The 10,433-nt window shown below is 32.3% G+C and overlaps 1 protein-coding gene across 1 annotated transcript; it reads left to right on the top strand.

Moving 5' to 3' along the window:
* The first annotated feature begins 8,024 nt into the window (after positions 1 to 8,024).
* On the top strand, positions 8,025 to 9,174 carry LOC148789828 (acidic endochitinase-like). The gene has a single exon (XM_088892710.1). It carries the CDS (start codon positions 8,061 to 8,063, stop codon positions 8,934 to 8,936), a length of 876 nt encoding a protein of 291 aa, XP_088748836.1. The 5' UTR covers positions 8,025 to 8,060; the 3' UTR covers positions 8,937 to 9,174.
* Positions 9,175 to 10,433: the final 1,259 nt, after the last annotated feature.

Genomic DNA, 10,433 nt, shown 5'->3' on the forward strand with positions numbered 1-10,433 from the left:
TAAATTTAAAAAAATTCTTTAAAGCATAAAAATAATTATAACATAATATCAAAATTAATAATAATTTAATATATTACAAAATTAATAATGAAATTATGTAATAAAAGTATAAATTATAATTTTATGTTTTATTAAATTCCATAAATAAATAATATTTTAAAATTTAAATATTTTACATATTATTTAAGTATTTAAGTAACTAGGTATTTTAATTAATAAAATATTTAACATGACTAGATTTTAAATAGTTAAAAAAAGGAAATCTATATATATAATATATATATATATAAACATGGCAGTGAAGAAATTTTCTCATTTTTTATTTTTTTTATTCCATATCATTTTTGAAACATCCAATGAGATGTACTTTCCCAATAACCTAAATAATCACTTCTCCTAAAATTTCTCCTCAACTACCTCCCCCTCACTATCCTTCACTTTCTCCAAAATTATCTTTAATTCCTATTTATCTTGTAAATTATCTCTAATTTCTATTTATCTCCAAAATTATCTCTAATTTAGTAGGGAGTTTCTCTCCTAAATTATCTCTAATTCTTATTTATCCTCTACCCTACTTTTTATCTTTATCTATTTAAATATTCTAACAAAATTATATAATAACTTTAAAATATTTACTAAAAACACAAAAAATAATTTTATATTTTTATAGAATATATCACGAAATTATGTACTAACAATTTAAATTATGTTTTTTTTTTCTGGATTATCAGTTTAAATGTTTTTCAAATATTTAATAATATGTAATAGCTTTAAATAAATAAAATTACAATAATAAAAAATTTTAAATATTTTATAGATTATTTGAATATTTAAATAACTAAATATATATCCTAACTAGATTTTAAATAGTTAAAATAACAAAATTACGTAATAAATTTTAAAAATTTCTTCAAAGTAGAAAAATAGTTATAACATAATATTGAAATTAATAAATTAATATATTATAAAATTATTAATGAGATTATGTAATAATAGTATAAATTATGATTTTATGGATAATTAAATTCAATAAATAACTAATATTTTTAAATTTAAATATTTTACATATTATTTAAGTATTTAAATAACTAAATATTTTAAATAAAAATTATTTAACATAAGTAGATTTTAAATAGTTAAAATAAATAAATTATGTAATAAATTTAAAAGTTCTAAAAATTAGAAAAATAATTATAACTTAATATTGAAATTATTAATTATTTAATATTTTTCTATAATATTGTAACTAACTAATTTCACTTATATCAAGTAATAATTCGAGAAAACAATTTTCAAAAAAACTAATATTTATTAATAATAATTTTACATTTTTAATCAGTATTTATTATATAATTATATATACTAAAATTAATGTTTTTTGTATTTTAGTAATTATTTATTGTTTTTTGTGATAAATGTATTTTCATTGATTATGTATAAATTTATTTTGTTTCATTATTTAAATTTAATTTATTGTACTTATTGTATTTATTCTATTTTTGTTATAACTTATTGATTAATATTTATAAGAGATTAAACTATTATTTGTGATTATACTATTTATTGATTAAGTTAATGTACTTTTAGTACTTATTGTATTTTGCAATTATTTTTTTTTTCATTTATCAATATATTTTCAATATTTGTGTACTTTCGCTATAAATTTTTAATAATTATTGGAGATTAAACTATTGTTATTTATCAAATATGAGATTACTAATTTAGCTGAAATTACGAGTGTTCATGAGTTGGTTTGGTTTGGTCGTAGGCTATTTGGCCAACCAAATTGACCTGGTCAAGTTGGGGAGTTGGTCAGCTAAAACCAACTGACCTTTTGTGAAAACCGACCCACTCAACTTATATCAGTTTGAGTCGATTTTTTTGTTTGGTTAGTCAGTTCAAAAGATTTAAACTCAAAAATTAAATTTAATTTTAAAAATTTTAGTGCAATTATTAAAAAATAAATTTAAAAATTAGATTTACGATATAAAACATTTTAGAATAAGAAATATGGAAATTTTCCCACTTTTCCATAATAAAAACTATATTTAAAATATAAAATATTAATATATATCCATGGTTAAGTCATTCGATTTTGGTCGATTTACAAATGGCCAAAGTGAAACTGATCTAACTTGGTCGAATTGGGAATGCTTTGAACCAAAGTTGACCTAAAATACTAGAAAACCGACCAACTCAAGTCGAGTTGATCAAGTTGGTTGGTTTCATCAGTTTGATGAATAAACCTAACTGAAATTAATTATTGTTATTTTTGTATTATAAAAAAATATTAAAAGTTGTATATAAAATATGAATAATTATTAATTATTTAAAAGTTAAAAATATAAAGCAATTGTACTCTTATGAGTTCACATCCGCGGCCCACAGCATATCCCCATCGTTTATTGAGAACATCTCCAGATGATGACATCATCGGGAGAAGTTCCGAATACATGATGGAGATGTGTTGTGGGACGTTGTGGGGTGCTGATATTAAATCTACTCTTATTTGTTTCTATTAGGGTCATTTACTAGAACACACCTTATACTTTTACATATTTACTTAAACCTACCTTACAGTTTTCATTTTACTAAAACAATCCATATATTTTACAATTTATTTACTTAATCAACCTTTCATTAAGGAGTTTTGTTTTATCATTAGGCCCATGATTTTTTGTTCCGAAAATACCCTTTACACATTTTTTTGTACATTAAACAAAATTGACCAAGTATAGCCAATAGAGTAGTTGTCCATGTCTTATTAAGGGCAAAAATATAATTTTAATTTTTATTTTGTCTTGATTAAATTTATTTAAATGAGCATTAGGGTCAATACTATCATTTTTCACTGTCATCTAATAGATGCTTAGTCATCTAAAATAAAGGCCTAAGATCCAAATTTGGGGTTGTCTACTTGTTTATTTGCAAATCAAATAACAATGTTGAATAATTGGAATTTTTTAATTTAACTTTCACTAAATAAAAAAAAATAATGGATAATAATACTATTGTTTATTATTATTAAGGATAAAAATAATATGAACAATTAACATTACTTATATATTTATGAATTAATATAAATATTAAATGATTATATCTGAATTAATAATTATCATTATTAAAATCGTTATTAATTATCAGTCTGAATTAATAAGTATCAATATTATTAGTAATTAATTATCATTATTAATTAATGTGGGTAAAAGCTTTAATATTTGGGTCAGCAAACATTAATATTTTGGTACTTACAATTTTTTTAATAATATTTGAGTCAGCAAATATTAATTGTCGCTGTTAATTAATTACAAGTAATTATTATTAGTTCATATTGCTACTCAGTTCGCTAAGCAAAACATTAATATTTGGGTATCTTGGGAATTTGAATAGATTTAAACCAAACCAAAAACAATATAAACCGAACCAAAAGTAATATAAACCGAATAAAAAACTGGAGCAATATAAACCAATTTAACCCGGACGTACCCGAGTCAACTCGATCAAGATTCCATCACCATCTTTACCCACCCGCATATAAACAAAGTTTCGCTCAACAGAAACCCAAAAATGAAATATATAGATATAGGGGCCTTCGAGAGGCCAAATAAGGGTGGTTTATCACCCTTTTTAACAAATAAATTTATTAAATATTTTAAAAAACAAAAGAAAATATGTATGAAATAAGAAAAAAAAAAATAGAACCAGTGGTGATAATAGTCGCCTGTGAATGCTCTTGAGCAGCAATACGCGGCTAGTATGATCTGAACCTACGGACACTGGCGGCCGGAAAAAAATGATCGCCGGAGGTTGGCGATCTATTCTTAACACAAACAAACATCTAACCGGGAACTAAATAGAGAATGAACAAAAAAGTTAAACTTATACCTGAAAAATCACTTTCGTTCGTACTAAATAGAGAATGAACACAAACATCTAAAAAAATACATCTAAACAGAGAATGAACACAAACAAACATCTAAAAAAATACAGGAATTGAAGTTTCTGTGAATCAGTTTCTGAACACTAACCGGATCTCCCAAGAAAATCTGTTCCAACTCTTCCCCAATGTTGAAACGGTTTTTGTTGGAAGGAGACTCAGGCTCCATGGTGGCCCTGAAACGTGTGGTTCTATTGGGAGACTCTGGATCTCCTGTCCACGATAACTTTACCCATGTCTACTCACAACACATTATCCCTGTGAATTGGGAACATCTCCCCCGCATAATACTATGTAGGAGGATGAGGTGTTCTCCATGTATGACTGATATTATGTGGGTAGACATGGACAGATTTTGTGTGGTCAGGAGATCCGAACTCTTATTAGGAAAGATGGGACTATCCCTGTGAATTGGGAACATCTCCCCGACATAATACTATGTAGGAGGATGAGGTATTCTCCATGTGTGACTGATATTATGTGGGTAGACATGGACAGATTTTGTGTGGGCAGGAGATCCGAACTCCTATTGGGAAAGATGGGACTGCCATTAAGGTTGGCTTCGGTTGAGCAATTTTATTTTGTGTTTTTTTTTTTTGTTCAAATATTCAGTTGAGCATTTGTTGAGTTTGAAATGGCCCTTATTTTATGGTTCGTAGGTAGAGGGTTCATCTGGAATGGCTGAATTGGATAAGCAATTAAGTGTGATCTAGGCTCCTTAATTTCTGAATGACATGTTAGAGTGATTAATTAATATTTTCGTCTAAATATTTTTTTATTTGCAATTGTAAAATTAATGAAACATCAGTCTTTGGGGTCATTTCCTAGAAGAAATTTTCCTTAATGGTGAAGAAATCTCAAACATCACTCTTTAGGATTTTATTTTGGTAAACAAGCATGGTTAGAAGTATTGGAATATGAGGTAAACAAATTCTAAGAAATGAGAATGCATTTGAAAGGCAAATGTTTCTATTGTCAATCCAAGTCGTCTGAAAAGAAATGGCTCTTCTTGACTAAAAGTTTTTCGTTTATTTCCTCTCAGGGTGGGCCCTTAATTTTTTGTGGGTCCCCGATTATATTTCTCGTTTTGTTATTTTTTGGATGTGTTTTTGGCTCGATAACCCTTTAACTTTGCAAAAAAAGCCAATTTCGACCCTTAATAGAAAATGTTATTTTTTAGCATAAACTTTGATAAGAAAGCCATTTGTTGAATTACATTAATGTGGCTCTAAAGTAAATTACATTTCGACCCTTAAGGGCATATTTTTAAAATGGACCACTTTAATAAAGTTAATCAAGTAAATTACATTAAGGTGGCTCTAAAGTATTTAATTAATTAAAGTATGTTAATTACATTTAGGTCGGCTTTGGTTTAAAAGTTTCTTAATTCGACCAAATTGGATCCGTTTCACTTCGGCCATTTGTAAATTGACCAAAATCGAATGACCTAACCATGGATATATATTAATATTTTATATTTTAAATATAATTTTTAATATAGAAAAGTGGGAAATTTCCCATATATTTCTTAGTCTAAAATGCTTTATATCATAAATATAATTTTTTAAATTTATTTTTTAATAATTGCATTGTAATTTTTAAAATTTAATTTAATTTTTAAGTTTAAATCTTTTGAACCCGCTAGCCAAACCAAAAAATTGACCCAAATTGATACAACTTAAGTGGGTCAATTTTACCAAAAGGTTAGTCGGTTTCAACTGACCAACTCCCCAACCTCACTATGTCAATTTGGTTGGCCAAATAACCTACAACCAAACTGAACTAACTTATGAACACTCATAATTTCAACTAAATTAATAGTCTCATTTCTGATAAACAACAATAGTTTAATCTCCAATAATTACAAAAAATATAACAAGTACTAAAAATACTAATACCAATCTGATGGCCCCGATTAACTCCCATCTAGACTTTGACCCTTGGATCAGACACCACCATCAAACTCAAGACCTCCCAAAGTACCTATCCAGTAATCTCAGCTCAAAACTCCGTTTACCCTCTCATTATGCAAAGGTTATATTTTGATCCCTTCGTTATCCTAAAACACCCACTATCCAAATCCCCTTGATCTAAACACATATGTGCCGATTAGACAATACGATCAAGCCCTAGACACACCAAAACACCTGCCTATAAAGTTTCAACCCAAGATTCTCTCATTTATCATTCCATTAAACCAAGATTTCGTTTATGATCATTTCGTTGACTCAAATTTCTATAATCTTGACCCCCTTGAACCAATCAGACATTACCACAAGATCTCGGATACCCTAAGATATTCACTTGTAAAATTTCAGCCCCAAATACCTTTATTTCCTTTCTTATCACATAAAATTCCTTTCTGAAGCTCTAGATCGACTGAATCCCTTACCCTCCAGATATGCTTAATCCGTGCCCAATCGGGCCAATATGACCATACCAATAAACACTAAGTGCTCAAAAACCCTTCCTTGTGAAATTTCAACAAAAAATATCGCTGTTTTCCATTCATCCTAAAAGATTTTGTTTTGCCTAATCCCTTTAGCTTGCACACATAAAACCCTTCTCTACGATTAGGTCCATCTTGGCCCTATACATTTTGACTCCAAAATCTCAACCATCCATTTAGAATCCCGGTTTGAGCCCTCTTGGATTGACCCAGATTTCTAAAAATTATGATCATACCCCTAAGCTTTACCAAATTTATGAAAATGCCCCTAACTCCTAGTATAAATGTAACCATAGAATTTTGATTTGGGGAATCTCTCGAAAACTTATTGTTCTCTATCACTATTCATCGTCTTCGGTGAACACCGACGGTAAATCAATCCTTCCCTGGCCATCTTCTTCCTTCTTCCTCTCACACACTCCGAAATCCCTCTCCCCTCTCTAATTCTTCTTGTATTGTCTACTCCATTTCCTTTCTTGTTTGTATCCACTGTCCTTCTCTCACTTTCATCGGACCAAAGTTGAATCATGGATGGAGGATACTGTTCATCATCTTCAACCTTGCGATGAAGAGCGGGGGCGCTAGAACTACATTCCATTCGATTCCTTTCCATTCTTCTCTCATTTATTTTTTTTGTCATTTTCTTTCACCCTTCTCTTTCATTCTTCTCCTTCCCCGGTTTGAGCCCCCCGCCCATCATTTTCTTGATGAAAGCTGAGCACTCATTGTAGCAGTTGATTGGATCAAAATCCCTTCCTTCGATTTCTCTTCCCACACCTTCTTCCCTTATTCCCTCTCCCTATCACTCATTCATTTCCCTTTGTTCTCTCTCTCTCTCTCTGTCCCCTTCCTCTGCATCATCAAGTAACGCCTTCCCTCTGTCCTCTCTCTATTCACTTTCTTCCTTTGCATTGTCAAATGACATCTCTAGTCCTCTTCCCATCATTATTATTTGAACTAGCTGATCATCGCATCTTCTCTGGTTGCCAATGACCTTTGTTCTAACTCATTCTTAGCCCCGATCGCAATTGTTATACTTTGCACCACCTTAGAATTTCCCAGTTGTTCACTGAACCCATTATGGTCATAATCTCCATTTGAACAAGAGGACACACTGTCGCTGCTATCAAAAGCTTCACTCACAGCGGATAAGAGAAGCTCACTCCCGAGGTATCGTCTTCTTGGTGTCCTCCTGGTTGTGCTCAGTATTCTTCATTTTTCTTGAGGCATGATGAAGCTCTTCTAAAGTCCTTGTCCCCTTCTGTTCATTGATTGAATTCAGGCCGATAGTTAACTAGGTACGCTCTATTGTCATACCTTCACTAGATAATCATTTCAATCTTCGCTTTACTTATTTTATCTACTCTACATTCTTGCTGTAATTGGGGCTTCATTAAAAAATTTTGCTTATAACTTGCGTTTCCAGTACGTTGAAGAAAACTTGGTTTGCAATGTGAAATGGACATTTTAGTTTAAAAGCATGAAGTCGAGTCCAGTTACTATTTCCGGGAAGTTTTCTCCCGTAAGTCTGTGCCTGTGAGTCAAGTCAAGACGCGGTTGGTTGTTTCTATTATTGCACAGATGGGTCACGCCTATAAATATCCAAGTTGTAGACCGCTCGATTCATCCCTCACACCCTCACCAGTCACCACCGCTAAACAAAATTGCTTAGACATGGCAGCCAGACCAGTAGTTGTGCTTCTTTCTCTTGTCTTGTTTTCCCTGGTTGTTAGGTCACAAGCAGGAGGAATAGCAGTGTATTGGGGCCAAAACGGAGGAGAAGGTAGTTTGGGCGATACATGTGCCACAGGCAACTATCAGTTTGTGAACATTGCCTTTCTAGTTGCATTTGGCAATGGCCAGACTCCACAGCTCAATTTAGCTGGCCATTGTGACCCAACCTCAAATGGTTGCACCGGTTTGAGTAGTGATATAAAAGCTTGCCAGAGCCAAGGCATCAAAGTGCTTCTTTCCCTTGGAGGTGGCGCTGGAAGCTACTCCCTTTCTTCTGCGGATGATGCTCAGCAAGTCGCAAACTACCTTTGGAACAACTTCTTGGGAGGCCAGTCAGATTCACGTCCATTAGGGGACGCTGTTCTGGACGGAATCGACTTTGACATCGAGGGTGGCACGACCCAGCACTGGGACGAGTTGGCTAAGGCTCTTAATGGATTCGGTTCTAAGGTTTACTTGAGTGCTGCTCCGCAATGCCCCTACCCAGATGCATGGCTTAATGGTGCAATTCAAACTGGCCTCTTTGATTACGTCTGGGTCCAGTTCTATAACAATCCTCCATGTCAGTATGCCGGAAGTGCTGACAATCTTATAAGCGCTTGGAACCAATGGACCTCGTCGGTTCCAAATAGTCAGATCTTCTTGGGGCTGCCTGCCGATTCAAGTGCAGCCCCCAGCGGTGGCTACATCCCGCCAGACACACTAGTGTCTCAGGTTCTACCCTCTATTCGGTCTTCTTCCAATTATGGTGGTGTGATGCTGTGGTCCAAGTTTTATGACAATGGCTACAGTTCTTCTATTAAGAACAGCGTTTGATTTCATTTTTCAACTGCTGCTGCTGCATCTCAAGTTCTACAGTCCATTCAGTCTTCTTCCATATATGGTATATGGTGGTGTTGTTCTTACATGGACTGGGCTGATTGTTCTTGGTCCAAATAAATTTTAGTGTCTTACTTCATAATTCGGTTAGCTAAGTATGCCTTTAATTCCATGTCAAAAATAAATGGATTTTTTTTGGAACGTATTCTGAAAAATCAACGGCTGCTCGCTCCTTCTCTTTTTATTGGCTGCTAAAATATTTAGGAAAAATTATTCTTAATTTTATTAAATTTCCTAATGTTTGATGGCAACTTGGATAAAACTTGAAAGCTTGGAGTCATCAACACAACTATCAATTACGAAACAAAACAAAAACAAGAAAGGAACAACAATCTAGTCCATGACACTCCGATCCATGACATCAAGCAGTAACAAGTGAGAAAAATCTGTCGTTCAAGGTGGTCCATCCCAGATTTAATTGTGAGAAACCTGTAGTAGTGATGCCATTTTAAGAAGCAGTTCCTATCAATGATTTTAGAAATTTCTCTCTTAAGACCACTCGGCCTCCATGGAGCCAAGTTATTCGAGATCCATCCCAGATTTGCGAGAAAATTGATACATTGATTAGCCTCCCTGTAGCAGTGATACAATTTTACGCACGAGTATCTATCAGTGATTTTAGAAATCTCTCTTATGACCACTCAGCCTCCATGGAGCCAACCTGTTTGAGTTTAGTAGATGAATGGTAGAAAGTGAATCAGATTCCAGGATAATTCTCCTTAACCCCAAGTCCCAGGCAAGTCCTAGTTTGAAACTCCAAAGTTCAACAAAATCATTTGTAGTTCAAAGTCATGAAACCGCCCCTCAAGTACAGTTCCTCCATCACTTATTTTGGGTAGCACAGTTGGTGTTTTAATCCATTCTTCATCAGGAGGCTTCTAGCACATCTTTTTCTAGTTCTTGCTGTTGCTCCTATCTCACAAGGGGATCCATAATTTTCATCATATTGGAAGTTTTGGACAAATATTTTATACATGAAATTGAATGTTTTGGTTCAGGTTTGATGTTAAAAATCTTATTGTTGCTTTCCCTCGATATCTGCCAATGTGGTAGAAAAACAAAGCCATGTTTTGATGTTTACAAGTTGCAATTTTAAATTTCAACCAGTCCTTTCCGCTGTGTTTGGAAACGATGCAAATGGAGTGAAAATCCCGGTTCAGGGTAAATTTGCACTTTGGTTCACTTTTGCCTGTGTTTGGCGATATTAGATTTATGCATTGATAAATGACAGACCAATGCATATTTACATTGATAATAACATGTAAAAATACATCAATAAAAAAAAAAGTAAATTTGCATTCAAGTGGGATTTTGATTAAAAAAAAGAGCATATGTTTTATTGGAATTCATGTTTGCATCCATTACAGCTAAAAGTCTGTTTAGTAAGAAGGTAAATTTGTTAGTGCAAAACTAATCCAACTTTACAGTTTATAT

Source organism: Nelumbo nucifera, chromosome 8 (assembly GCF_055504915.1).
Source record: "Nelumbo nucifera cultivar China Antique chromosome 8, China Antique-T2T, whole genome shotgun sequence".
NCBI lineage: Eukaryota > Viridiplantae > Streptophyta > Magnoliopsida > Proteales > Nelumbonaceae > Nelumbo > Nelumbo nucifera.